General features: G+C 37.1%; 1 protein-coding gene across 1 annotated transcript in view; it reads right to left on the bottom strand.

The window, feature by feature from the left end:
- Positions 1–15000, bottom strand: part of LOC108670148 (Ig-like and fibronectin type-III domain-containing protein 1) — a 61229-nt gene that overhangs the window by 21597 nt on the left and 24632 nt on the right. The window contains exons 4-9 of the mRNA XM_047880833.1: positions 13435–13650; positions 8898–8930; positions 4497–4607; positions 4005–4199; positions 1435–1520; positions 298–373 (exon numbers count right to left, since the gene is read on the bottom strand). Of these exons, the coding sequence (XP_047736789.1) occupies positions 298–373; positions 1435–1520; positions 4005–4199; positions 4497–4607; positions 8898–8930; positions 13435–13650 (717 nt within the window). The remainder of the gene's footprint in view (positions 1–297; positions 374–1434; positions 1521–4004; positions 4200–4496; positions 4608–8897; positions 8931–13434; positions 13651–15000) is intronic.

Below are 15000 nucleotides of genomic sequence, written 5' to 3'. Positions count from 1 at the left end.
CCATCCACAGTATGTGTCAGTGCCTATGAAAAGTAAGCTCACAAATCCTCCAATATTGAGACACTTGACTGTTAGAATTGTTGCAAAACATTACACTTTTTTTCAAGTTAAGCGGGACTAATGCAATGAAAATGTCAAAAAGACACAAAACTTTTCATTGTTTTTATGCATCATATACAAGAACGGTGCTTAACTAGCAGCCCTGACAATTTTTTTCAAAACAGCGTCGAAATGACCCACATTGACCGTGCATGCAAAAATTACTTAAGATTTTTGTGCATGGAAGACTTCACTCACCGATGCCCTCAGAGACGCACATGAGCGTTGGCTGCAAGAAATCCGAGCAGGAGAAGTGCGACTTCACGAAGTCATCCTAAGAAAGCATGAGAAATAATATATCAGTATTAAGTCTATGGTATGTTTAACACTAGAAAAATATACTATTTGGGGCTATGTAGTGGGTATAATAATACGTTCCGTAAACCATAAATTTTGCAGATGGTGAAAGCCCTAAGGTTAAGATTCATCAGATATGGACCCGCAAAATTCGCAAAGAACAAGAACTTTTCGATACCTTCAGCCGGAGCTTGTATCCAAAGATCAAAGATCAGCGCTGAAAAATTGAAGTTTTTAACCGCTTTTACCAAGAAGATGACGGCGCAGTCTTCTTTAAGTTTGAAATAATGGCGCAAGTGATAGATGGATGCTGGATTAAAAAGCTCGAAACATTAAGGCGCGGTTACACGGCTACGGCCACAAGACCGTACATAGAGTACGGCTGAATAAGATATGCCGAATGAGCTTCGTGATCTACATGACGCGTTGACTGGGCACCGTTGCAGCGAGTACGATCATCTTCATGCATATACGACCGTAAGGCCGAACGTGGTTCGTTTAGTAAAGTAATGGCCGCAATAACAACAGGCTTTCGCTGCATGTACGACCGTAATGAACAGTACCGCCGCGATACATAATGAAAAGTTAGAAGTCGCGAAGGCACCTCGAAGGGCTGAGGTTATTACGTCAGCGTAGGACACAGCTGCCGAGTTGCTATCATGAAACGCAATGCATTCCCAGCATCTTACTTAGGTATATGGGATGTTTGGATTCGTTTAGTGGCAGGAATGCAATCAGTACATGTATATTTTTAACAGTGGTTATGGAGATTAGGAAATGGTGAGTTGTAACTTTTGCTATTCCAGTCGGCTACAGCGTTTCTCTCACTACAGATATTGAATTTTTCTACTCGTGTAACACATACGTAACTATTCAGCGATATATAGGCAATTGTATTCGTAAATATCAAATAAATATTTACACTTTCGAAACCTTAGTCAGTCAGTCACTGACACGGCTTTTCAAGCTAAACCCACCAATCACAGACGAGAAATTGGCCGCTACAAGTACTGCACCATGTCTGTAATCTAAACATACCTGCACCGTGTACTCGCCGCGGCAGAGTTCCTGGCAAATGTCAGGAACGTTCTCACGCTGGCAGCAGGGCACGTGGTTACGCTCATCTGTTGAGAAACAGTAACGTTATTAATGACGTAACACTGTACGGATGTTATTAGTTACGTTACGGTTACACCAACAGCTGCCGTCATGTTAGCTTTAGTTCATAAAAACGGATAGGCTATTTAAATTGCGACAAAATATCTCACGCTGTTCGTGTTGGTGTGCACGCCCGAACAGAACCACTGTCAGCAAAACGATCGTCATCAACAATTGTTCATCACTTAAATTTGTAAATTCATGAAAATGACTGAAATTTGGCCGATCAATTTCAGATTTTCTTTCGCTGCTGATCCTCATTAAAGACCTCATTCATTCATAAATAAGTGGTCACATTTTCTTGTCATGAAAGTCTATCCAAGTCTCACAGATGCAATGCAAGGAACCAAAATTCCCAGAACAAGACACTCGGCAACTCAAACTCTCCATAAATCTTCCCTTCAAATCATGATTATGAACAAAATACGACTAGAGATATGTCAATATATAAAAAGCCTGTACGATGACACTCGGAAAGCCAGAAGTTGAAGTGAACTTCTCTGAAGTCCTTGCGAAAAACATCGATCTTATTATAGCCCTAAGAGGCAGCGTTGGAGGCAAGCCTCCAATTGAAGGCAAAGGAAGCACTCTTTCGCAGCGTCAAAATCTTGTGAAGACACCCGTAGATCTCAAAGGAACGCCTCTCACGGCCTCTCGAGAGAGCCTTGAAACACTTGAAGAAAGCAGAGAGCAAAAAACGGCCCGTAATTAAGAGGAAGTGGCTTCAATGAAGTTGACGGAGGCCGTTAATATTGACGGAGCTCTTCAGGGAAACATTTCGAAGTCTGCATACCAACTTTGATCAAAACGAAGAACTGAGTGTCGGGGCATGGAGCTTCTTTTCGCAGTGCCACTAAACTCCTGGGTCACTAGACCCAGGAGTTTAGTGAATACTAGAATGAATACTGAAATGCACCAGTAAGCGGAATACTTTCAGAATTGGGTGTCAATGAATATACAGTACATTTTGCGCCACAGAAAACTATACATTTTGCGCCAATGAATAAATAACGTTCGGAGATGCGGTGCGCAGAACTCACCGCATCTTGCGCCATTGACAGCTTCACATTTTGCCCGTTGAACGCGTCACATTTTGCGCTGTTGAAAGTTGCACATTTGATGCCGCTGAACGCTTCACATTGTGTGCTGTTAAACGCTTTACAATTTATTCTGTTGAAAGCTGCACAGTTTGAATCCGTAAGCACAAAGCGTCGCACATTCCTAGCTCCAATTATTGGTCCTCGATACGCCCGACGCGCTGAACTAAGTGCCATTTGGACAATTAACGCTGTTGCACGCTCGCAGAATTGATATGAACTTTCTGATTAATGTGAGCTTAGAACTTCCATTGAACTGCTTGTATTATTTAAACTTTTGTGTTGCCAAGCAAGCAAAAAGTGATGACACCAGCATCGTGTGTAAATCGTTTCTGTTCTCGCCTACACAATAATAATAGTAGAGTTGATTTCCGAGCTAGATGCCGGACAGAGTTCAACTAATTGTTCCATACCAATGAATGTATGATTTTAAAAAAGATTTTAAATTCTTGCAAAAGTAACATGAGCTGACGAAGGCAGTATATCAGAACATTTGTAATAAAAAATATAGGATGTTTACTCCTAAGCATTTATTTAATGACTAGTAGAAGATGGCTAAACTAGTACATCTTCTAGATCTAGTTATTCTAGTAGAAGATGGCTAAACAACAACCAATATACAGTTCAATTCTACAGCGCCATGCAACAGTGTCCATGAAAACTCAATTATCGCTATTTATTTTCAACACAAATCCACTATATTTACTCTTAAATCGACTTTTAGCTTACAAAAAACAGCGATACACATCATATTCTATGACATTATGAGAAATTATCTATTAACATCAGAGACGAATTACCGCATCGTGACTTCACGCTACATTAGATGTGGCATCACAGCGGCATCACATGGACACGTTTTAAACAAAACTTTTCGAAATATGATTATATTATCATCCTGTTGCATTCATCAACATCACTGTAAATCACAGGACCACCAAATAAAATGCGTCACATCACACCTCACAATTCTTAAAAAATAGGTATGATCAATCATAACATGCCAACAGAATATGCTACGCGTATATATTTTGGCCCAAGTTGCCAGTCCTTGCGTTTTTCATTTGAATATATATTAGTAATATTGCTAGTGGAAATGCAGTGTACTGATATTGCTAACTAGAATACAAATTAGCGATAGCACAAAGAACTATAACTCATCCACTACATTGACCCAACAATACCATTTGGGCAAAAGTATTAACAATTAATTATCATTTCCCGATCTAGAACTGAATTCACTGCATCGGAACTTTAACTCGTTCACTACATTGACCCAACTGTACCATTTGGGCAAAAGTATTCATAATTATCATTTAAAGATCTAGAATTAAATTCAGTGCATTAACTAACCGGCCATGCATCGCACGACGTCAGCGAGGTGTGGCTCACACTCCTCTTCCTTGGCAGCCACGGCGCCCTCGAGCAGCGTGTGGATGCTGCAGTAGCCCAGGCACTTGTCAGACACGCCCGCGTCTTGGCAGCAGCGCGTGTAGTTGTGGTTTGACCGCAGCTGTGTTCGTGACCACAGGGTGCTGTTCGTGATCACTGCGTGCGGGGGGGCACAAAGATGTTAATTGAAAGAGGGGAAGTACTGGATTATAAGGTCAGTCTATAATTTTAAGAAACCTAAATTATGAAAGCATTTATAGCTGAATTTTGAAAGCATTTAAAATATATTGTACAAGTATTGTCTAGCAATAGTTAAACAACATTCAATTGAAGCACTAACTTAAAAAAGACCACTTACCTTTTGTATTTCAAGAAAATCTACTCTGTACACCAGTTAATATTATTATTATTGGCATTATTGTTAATGATGGTTTAAGACAAGCGTACACTAACCCTTGAGCCTGAAGAGAGTTTGCACAGGCGGGCTGGAGTTGACCTGACAGACGTAGGCGCCTGAATCACTCGTGGTGACGCCTTTGATGGCCAACACCCACACGTCTCCTCCTGCAACGTCAACGCCCCTTATATTCCAGTAGAATTTATTACATTTAGTGAATTTGATTCATTTTCAGGTTAATAGAATTCTTTATTTCCATTTTATACGCAAGCATAAATTTTTTTAATTATCATGAAAACGTCCGCACGTAGTTCAACATTCCGATTTTTTCGTCTCTGAAGGAGGAACTATTGAAAATATAGTGATGATTAATATTGGACAGCTGAATGATGATTTTGAAGCTACATTTAGCTACAGGATGAGTTTCATTAAAATAAAAATATTAACTTTAATTGGATTTGTCATCAATAAAAAGTACGGTTCATCTAAGCGGATATACAACTGGATTTTTCTGACGTTTTGAATAGAATATTTACGTGAATAAAAACTTGAATTTTATTACTATCTTTAGAAACATTAATTCATATGCTAGAAACAATATTTTTTCATTTTAGTGGCAACTAAAATGCCTTGAAATTATTCAGAAGTTTCAAATTTTTAGTTTCGCTTTAGCACCAGATTCATCAAGAGTAGGACTGTAGGAGCGCAAAGTTTGAATTCAAAGAACGAAATGAAGAACAATGAAATGATTTCTCTATTAAATAAAATTACACTGCGCCACTGTGCTTCAACAGTCATTAGCGCAGATGCTTTTTCCATTGTTGTTCTTGCTTTATACGAAAGTATTCAACTCAATAAAATTCACAATCGTGAATAAAATTGAGTTTTCATTTAGATTTTTTCAACTTTCATGCACTACTGCAAGAGATGGAAAGCGGCCACCGCCTGCAAAGATTGTACTGCCATAGCTGAACACCACGACGTTACACATTTAATTGTGATAAATGTAGGTAAAGTCAAATCGACGGAGGAATTCGATGATAAAACGTTTTTCGGGCTGTTTTCCATGGAATAATTTACGCTATTTGCAGTCATTATTATTTATTTCAAGATTATTGGATATTGACGGACAGTGCAAGAAGATGCAAATAAAATAATATTATTTTCAGTACTGTGTTGCTCCAAACATCGATACCGATGCAAGTAACAGAAATTGTTGTCTGACGTAATCGTAATTTTTCAGACAGTAATTCAGAAAAAATTTCTAGTAACAGAGTGGGAGAATAGCACAGCAAAGCACTTAATGTTGGAAAAATTTTTAAACGGACATGAAAGGTGAGTTTAGAGAAGAAAAACTCAGTGCAAGCGCCCAGAGAATTCAGGAGCCTCTCTAGGGACGTTGCGCTAATGATGACCTCTTAGAATGAAGCGAACTGGAGGAGCTTTTTAAGTATTTGCAGAGCACGACCAGAGTGCTCGAGAAGATTTGTTCTCGACATCGAAAGAAAAAGTGGAAAATTTGTAGATTTGTAATGAAACTGAAAAGCAGTATTAGGTTTTGAAGAAATTAATAGCGTAAAATCAGCAAACCGCGATTAAATACATGTTCATTTGAATATTTGCATATATATTTATTCATCATTTGAATGTCTCAATGCCGATTTGCCATGCCATGAAAATATAATATGTAAAAACTGTTATTACTATACTGTTACGAATCTATAAATGTAATTTTTGAACGAATGAAGTGCGTTATATTGGAGCAAGAGTTTGAATCCAAGTATATTTGGCAAAAATTAAATTTGTAAAAATTAAGCACTCATAACCGTGAAATGGGTAACGCCATGAATGGTCTGTAACAAAATGACTAATATTTCCATGGAATACCACACTTTCAAAATTATTTAAACCACCATAATCAAAACTAAAAAGGTAATTTGGAAACTGCCTTGCCACAAACATCGAAAAATAAAAAAAAAAACGGCGACAAAACAATAACAATAACATCGTAATGATGCGTGCCAAATAGAAGCTAAAGAACAAACGTTATGTAATGAGAAATCAACAGAAAATCTAGTAGGACAATTCTGCAGGGACTTGCTTCATTTATCTCAATTGGCTTAATTTGCGGTGTGCCAGCGACTGGCTCCGAAATCGGTTATTTCGGCGGATACGATAAAAAATGAGGACTTGAGGGAGCTTTGGCGCTGCCGTCATTACCGAAGTTCTCGACTCATTAGAGGAAGCGATTAATCTGCAACCCATCGACCGACGTTTATCTGACTTCAACTGGTACGGAAACGAAGGATTAATTGACAGACGGCAGTAAATTTGATGAGCTTTCAAGGGTAAATTTAAATTATAGCCTGGTGAGAGCGATTCGATGAAAAATCGAAAACCTATTCTCATGAGAAGTCAAATATATCAACAGGATTTTGACCAAATTACTTAGATTCATACGATACGCGCTTTTCGAATAATTTAGAGCAGAGAAGCACAGAAACATCTCTACTAAGAATCAAGCTTCCACATAGACGAGAAATAAATTACACATCAACTGTTAATTTGTAGAGCAATTGAAAAAAGTAAGAAAAGTTAAAGTTTTTCACCGAATTCACAGATCAAGTTGAAGAAGAATCAGAAACAGTTTCCACGATAAGTATTGCAAGACCCAACTTGAGTTAGGGCTCACCCACAAGCATTTCGTCTCAAAAAACTTACAAGATTTGGCTCATATGGCGACTTTTAACGGACAAAAGTCTACGGAAATAGAACCAAACATTCAAGTATAAAATTGAAATTGTCAAATTTATAAGGTAGTCACATTTTAACTGTGGCGTTTAAACAATACGAAGAAACGGTTACAATGCCTTTTCGAAAATTATTTTAAGATTTTTATTCAATTTAATGAGTTTGAAGATCAAAACTGGGTTATAAACAATTACAATTGGAATAATTAACGGAGTAAAACGTAACCTATATTAGACTGCAACAATCCCAAAGATTTACAGCGCTGCTAATATTTCAACCCGTTATTCAGTATAGTTAAGATGAAATTCAGAGAACAACAAATGTTATATTCAGTAATCTGGCCTGTCATCATTGTTCTTCTTTATTTCACAATTCAGAGATGTTCAACGAGCTAAAATTATGCTCAGAGCATCGCGGTTCAACCTTACTTTGAATACAAGACATTTATAATCATGTTAATACCGTCTTATGCGCAGTGAAATTAAGGAACGTTTTTCTAAATATTTAGTTTTGACTGATTGTCCTCTAATTTTTGACGCGCTATTCATATATAATTATACGTATTATTCCTCTGTTATTCACTGTAAAATTCTTTATACCCCGCGATTTCCTCAATTAAAAGCTCAATGCTAGTGAGATATTTTCTGCAGAACAGTTTACTGAAAATTCTGTCTTATTGAATTTTGCCATCAACGCATTCCACCAAAACTGCTCGCCTGTTCCAAAGGCATTTTTCATAATAAAATTATCTCGTTTGAAGAGAAAGAACTTTCAGTTCCTAAATGTTACACTTTATCCGAGTAAACATATTTGGACGCGCAACTTAATTCCACGTTTGATAGCTTTACCATAAATTTTGTATCTAATTTGCTAATTTAGTTGCCTGCAACTTTTTTCTTGTTAATTATAGGAGATCGCAATAAACAATTAAGGATAGCTGTCATAACAGATACATGTGATGGCTCATTTTTGCATTCATTGATATCATGAGCTTACAACGAATGGTGGATGGAAGATGGCCCTACATAATGAAATGTAAGCTTAATTTCTCTCAAAAATGAGAAGGTTCGCGGGATTGGACATAAAACGAATTCAAATTGCTAAGCAGTAATGAATAAAGCTGTTTCGGCATTTCGTCAAATGAATTTTGAGTGTTGTAAGGTTCATTTAGTTTTAAATAAAATTTTTTGAAAATTTCGACAGTTTATCAACACTTTGGTCAATATTTAAAGAAATCTCACAGAAAAGAAGTGTAGAGACATGTTTACCAATATCTCGTATTCATCAATTAATTTTAATTGCTCATTAAATATATTCTCCCAAGCCTTGATAATGCAGACAAGGGAGCATAATCGCTAATGGTTGAGCGGCTGAACTGAACGATGTCGTACAGTCAGTTCATGCTTAACATGGACGATAATTTGTTCACGAACAAATAACATAATATAAATCACTTATATTACCAGTATAAATACTTCAGAGAATCTCAATATCGTTTTCCTACTATGTATGCAAATCGGATCAAAACTGTGACAATAAAACCTTATTTTTTCATGGGCAGAATTCAACACAAACATACACACGTAGAAAAACATTAAATGTAAAAAATAGAGCACAGGGAATGAAGACTAAAATAGCAGATAATTATTGTAAGGAAAGAAGTGAAGAAGAAATAAGGTAATAACTACAAGGAATAATTTGCTCACCGGCGCGTATAATAGGAGAGTCGACGGCTGGACCTGCCAAGTGGGAATACAAATTAAATTTATTACTGGAATAAATAATTCTTCAAATAATTCAGTAGTTTGTTAAATATGTTCTCTCCATATTGTTGGTTTACAGCTCATTAGGATCACAAGTTTCCCTCCTTGATTTGTTTTCAATAAGTGTAATGGTTTTTAAACAAACATGCTTAGATTCAATTTCAACAACCTAATCGATGTAGCATTTGACTAGTACGTTAAAAGCTACACACCAATGCAACGTCCTTTTTTAGCGCATTTTCTCATCTATGAAACAAATGAACTATATATTGTGCTCGCCATGTCCGTCTGTCCGTCCGTGACTTCATGTTTTCGTCGACGAGAAAATGCGCTCTCTGTCACTCACTGCAGTGAGTACTGAGTTATATTTTTTATAGATTAATTAATATTAACATCTATTTTCGCCCCCCAAAAGTAGATAGAGGAACAATTTCAAGTTTATTAAGAAAATAGATGTTTTCTCTGCAAAAAATGACGAATGTGACTTTTTGAAATTAATTTATCATTTCTCATGGTGCGTGAATGAAAATAGGAGAATATATCAATGGAGGGCATTTTATTGACCAGAAATGTCAAGATTTCAGTTCTGGTAGCAATCGTATTTTTTAAGTATGGTCATTGATATTGAGGATTAATTTTGAGTACTCATCCAATGTCAAAACGAATACAAACCTTTGACAATTTTAAATATTTCAAGGGATTTAACTTATGAACAATATTTTATAATACTAATCAAACCAGAGGCAAGATATTGATAACGTCATAATTTTCAGCTCGAACTCACAGCCACGCGTTAATAAACGGTAACTATCAAATGAAAAGAAAATGTGCAGTTTTTTAAACACGGTTTCCTTGATTGAATTTACTAATTGAGTAAAGAAAATTCTCACGAGTTGTTCGAACTCGACGTTTTTAAAATATATTATAGTTTATTTCGAATTTTACAGACGAAATGTGTTGTATGGGCAGAGAGAAAATGAATTTACCGAGCAAACGACAAATTTTAACAATAGAATCGGAAACTAAGTAGCGGGCAAATGAAATATGGTATATCTCGCCATTGAGGCCTGCAATATTTACGACGCCACTCACAACCTCTCATGAACTCCATAAAATTGATACTCGTCTGCATATGATTCTCTAGTTTCAAAAAACAGCGTTCAAGTAGGGAAAGACTCGTTCCAGGCAACGACTGCGTTATAGGAACTTTCTCTAGCCACTGAGCAAACATCTCATGGAAACAATACTGGAAAGCATGAGTGGAAAAAATACAAGCTGGATCTGAATTGCAAGCTCAAATCTAAAAATTATACAACGTTTGACGATCATTTTGAGCTTTCATGCATTTTTATGAGTAATATAATATTATATGAAATTTCTTCCACGTTTAGAGCAGTTTTCATCAGTTCCATTAAAAATCTTATGAACGAGATATCTAATAAAATTTGTCCTCTATGGGCCAAAATCTTGCGTCAAGTCGTTCACCATAGAGCGCACCTTACAATGACTTTGGAAATCTAATTCAAGTAACTCGTGCCTTAACAGAAAACTCACTTTCGGGTGTAAAAACTACGTCGTATTGCAACTGCTTCTCTTCTGCGTCTTCAATTTGTCCAATTTTCAAATCTCAGCAATGGTATCGAACATGTAATAATTTGTTGGGGATAATTTTAAAGTCTGAGTTGGTTCAGTGCGTGGGCTAGGCAGACAAGGTCGAGTGAGTAACAAGCTCAGCGATGTGACGTTGAACTCGTGAGCAACCACGGGACAGCTTCCAAGGAAAAAGTTTAGTGGTGATTATCATGAATGTCTCCCTCAACTTTAGTGATCATAGCTAATTTGACTAAACGAATGATTATCTTTAAAACTTTCATTTCAGTTTAATAAAGTTAGAAAATTTCAGAGTAGGGTCGGGTGGATGCATTCAGTATAGGTCAGGAAAAATGCGCGTCAGCCAGATAACGAAAAGTAACTTTCTATCCTGTTCCATGGCTGGAGGCAACCCATTCAAAATGAAATAGGGAAGAAATCCCCGGGGGGAATGAACAAAAATACGGCTTCTGGCGATGCATCGTTTCTTCACGGTTGTTCTCCAGCATTAGATAAACAAATTCTTGGTCAGCGAGACGACGGACATTCGAACTCCATGATTTCCCATGAGCTTTATGGGTCAAGAGTAGTTTAGTGGCCGTTGCAAAGAATGAATGATTTGTTTGGAATAAATGATGTGAATTATTGAGCAATTTTATGATGAATAAGAAAAAATTGATAGATTTATTGTGTTCATTCATTAGCAAACTGTTCTCAAACTAAGGTATTGATTTAATCTATGTCTTTCATGTATGTGATGTGCTGAGGGATCATGGACCGAATAAACTCGGGCAATCCAAGCTTTACTCAAGAAATGTCCAGTTACCTGGCTGGAAGAATAACAACTAATGTAAAATACTTATAAACGCAACGCGGAACAATATAACATAACAGTAACAGAAGAAATATTAATAGCGAACAAGTAAGATTTGGAAAGGCACGGAACGTTGCACTTGCATCATAGAACAACAAGGATCAGCTGAACCCATTCGTACTGGCTATTACATATAGGGACTGACAACACACGTCGCAGACCACATCACAACTTGCTACATGACGTGACGTACTAGTTCTTTATAACGACAGTCTTCTTCCCAAAATTTATTGCTACAATCAATAATATATCTTTTAGTCGTACAACGGAATATTTTATGACATGTTGGCATCAGTATAAAAGAGATATTTATATATTCCTCATTTAGTCTTTTCAGAGCCATAGCGTTCAGATTCAGACATAGCGTTCAGATTTCGAGAACGTTTTGACTGTCGGATTATGGCAGAAGGTGAACTCTCTTCCGGCTGCTCGAGCTCCGAAGACGTTGTGTTTTGGCTCTGCAACATCGTGCGGCAGCGACGGCTGCGGACCCGGCCCAGCAGGAATTGGATCCTGACTATGTGAAAGACTATGATCCTGAATACCCAGCAGGACTATGATCCTGAAGGTCCTGAATATGTGAAGTGGTCTCAAGTCGGTCGCGGAAGTTTCCGTTATCCGTTGAAGATGGTTGTTCGAGCGGTGATTTCTGAGGACACGGACCTAGATCCTGCACTGACACAGTTGACTCCCGCCAGTCTCGATATTTCACATTGGCGAAGGTGGGATTACAATAAATCAAGTCTACTTCATCGACAAGAGGTTCGGTTTTGTTGTTGCGAATCTCACGGCGGAGCAGAACCGGTCCGGAAGTCATCAGCCAGGATGAGAATGAACGTCCGTGGGTTGAGCGTCTTTGAAACTTGAATAAACGCATATTGAATTTGAATTGAAAAAGCGCTCGGTTTTATTGTTGCAATTCACACTTAATAGCGTCTACATAATTTCAATTGATTTATCAGTTCTAAAACAACATTAATCAGAGATCAATGCGTTTTGGGAAGTGATAATTGATAAAATGTAGGAAGCTTTCTTATTGATCGAAAAATTCCCAGGAAAGTTCACCAAGAAAACATATCTAAGATGAATAAAAAAAAAACAAAGAAAGCCGAAAAATTCGAAAAAATACAATTCGAACTTATCGCGCAGGTTGAAGCAGTTAGGGAGTAAAAAAATTCATATAAGAACGCATAAAAATTAATTTCGAGCTAAAAATAGTAACTATCAGAGAAGGATGTAGCGTCTACATATTCGCTGAGAAATGGCAACATTTATGAAGGATTTCAACACTTAATAGAGGTGAACAGTTTACAAAAAGAGGGCAATGAAAGTGAAACCAATTGCCCGAAAGGAATAGCGTAAAGGCGACGAAGAAATGGCCCGACCGTAGAGTTCAATATCGATTATGAAACCAATACAAATGAAGAAATAAAAAACTAATTCAGTGATAATAAGCAAAAGTTTAAATGGAAAGTTTGAATTTCTAGCAATCTATTGTTGTCATTAATTTTAACATATGTAAATAATAAATGTCCGTCACACAGCTATCGCATCAGATTATCGTATATTTTTATTATACAAATATCCGGACACAGTTTCGTTCAATGTCTGAATCTGCATGTCGAGCTCTCGAAAAAATCTCCAGTGTTCTAGAGGCAGCACAATCTTCATAAAAAATTCTAAGGAGAGTCTACGAAAAAATTATAGTCGAGTTTTCTACAATTTCCCATTGAATAATTTATCAGTTGGAGAAGAAGATAAAATGCATCCGCGAGATTGATGCTTTCTCATTCTATAATTCATTTGTTTGAGTTTTATTTGGTCTTTTTGCTCATATTATACGATCCGATATGTGATAGGACTTATTATTACAGTAGTATCAAAATAATTATCAAAATATAATATTCAATGTTACAAATTTGGGAAAAAGAATTTTGTGTGGCTCAAACTTGCCAGCTTGAAGGATTTAAATGAAATTAACAAAAAAAGTCAGCTTGCATTATGCTGGACACTGACCATCATGGAGGACAGAAAGCCTGCTGTCCCTGGAGAGAAGGACTTTGTCCACAGTGAGGATGGTACGCTTGCCATCGAGCAGCTTGCTCCAGTAGACGGTGTGACCGCCGATGTTGCGCACGATGCACGTCAGCAACGCGTCGCCGCCCTCCACCACCTCAGTTGGGGCGTTCACTAAACTGCGGATGCTGGGGGACAGCGTCACATCTCCGACCGCTGACAACAATAAAACATAGAAAAATTAACAGCTGCATGAAAATAAAGGCATTATGAACAACAAATTTGGTAGTACATAACTCACAAATTTCTTACCCTTGCATTTAATATCTGTTGATCCATATGTTTTAATTTTTGTGAATTTATTTTAATAACACTCGAGATCTCAATATTGTCATAGAAAAATCTACAGTAGCCATGTAAAGGTTCAATTACAATTGATACTTGTGAATCATTTTAGGCTATATTGCTCTATAAAATTTAATACTTAGGAAACAGGACTCAGGATGACAATTACAAAGAATGCGCCTCGTATATTTGTGAAAATAATATTTCGATCCAACGCTCCTCAGAATTAAATGGCACAAAATCAAAGCAAGTCTCGAGAGCAAACTGTGGGTATTAAGGATTTTAAATTCAGTGTACAAATGTACATTGGAATAGGCTTCGGATTGGTAGAATGTCGTAAAGTAAAATTGGGTAGCCTGGATCGGTGCGAATGACCGCCGCCCAAATTATCTCTCGAATTAATGGAAACTAAAAATAAATTAAGATACCAATTTCGCCAGGTTAAGTAATAAATAAGTGTTGGGTAAATTAAAATTAGGATAACATGATGCTTAGGACAACGAATTGGAAAAGACGCTTGCATACAAGCCCAATGCACGTTGGCTGCAGAAGCACGAGCTATTTGGATATTTGAACTCTAAGTAGGAACAGGTTAGTGTTTATCAACTGCTTGAACACAAACTGGTTTGTTGTTGGCCATGAAATGGGGCACTCACCTATTAGTCAACCAATAAACCTGTCGGCTTCTTGGCGACTCAATGCATCGCAAATGCAGTCCACACTTGCATTGAAATCAACTAAGACGAACAACGACGTCGCATGAATCGATGAAGGTTTTCAAACGCAAAATTTTCTACGTGATGAAGTCTACAAGAATAGCTCCAATATATTACATATGGTGGGTTATATAATTAATAATTTTCTTCTACCTTCTTAGCCCACAGAAATGAATGTTCAAGTATGGTAAGACATCAAATCCTGCACACCTGATACCAACTTTTCATGTTGTACTTTCAATGTCAGGTTGATATCGATTTTCAGCTTCATAATTATTATACTATATAATAATACTATACGATTATACTATAATATAGTAAAAAATCGTCTCCTACCTAATCCAAAGCCGCTCTCTCATTTCTTCCAATTTACTCCCTCTAAATCACTCACTCCGACACAAGCTCGCTCCGTTTCGCTCTAGCTGGAACTTATTTGGGACATCTCAACTCCCTCCACTTCGCTAAAAGAGAGCTTCGATTTGGCGCAACGCTATTAAATTATAAA

The sequence above is a fragment of the Hyalella azteca genome, unplaced genomic scaffold, assembly GCF_000764305.2.
Source record: "Hyalella azteca isolate HAZT.00-mixed unplaced genomic scaffold, Hazt_2.0.2 contig6416, whole genome shotgun sequence".
Classification (NCBI taxonomy): Eukaryota; Metazoa; Arthropoda; class Malacostraca; order Amphipoda; family Hyalellidae; genus Hyalella; species Hyalella azteca.
Note: the sequence above shows the minus strand (reverse complement) of the source record. Positions and strands in the feature narration are given on the sequence as shown.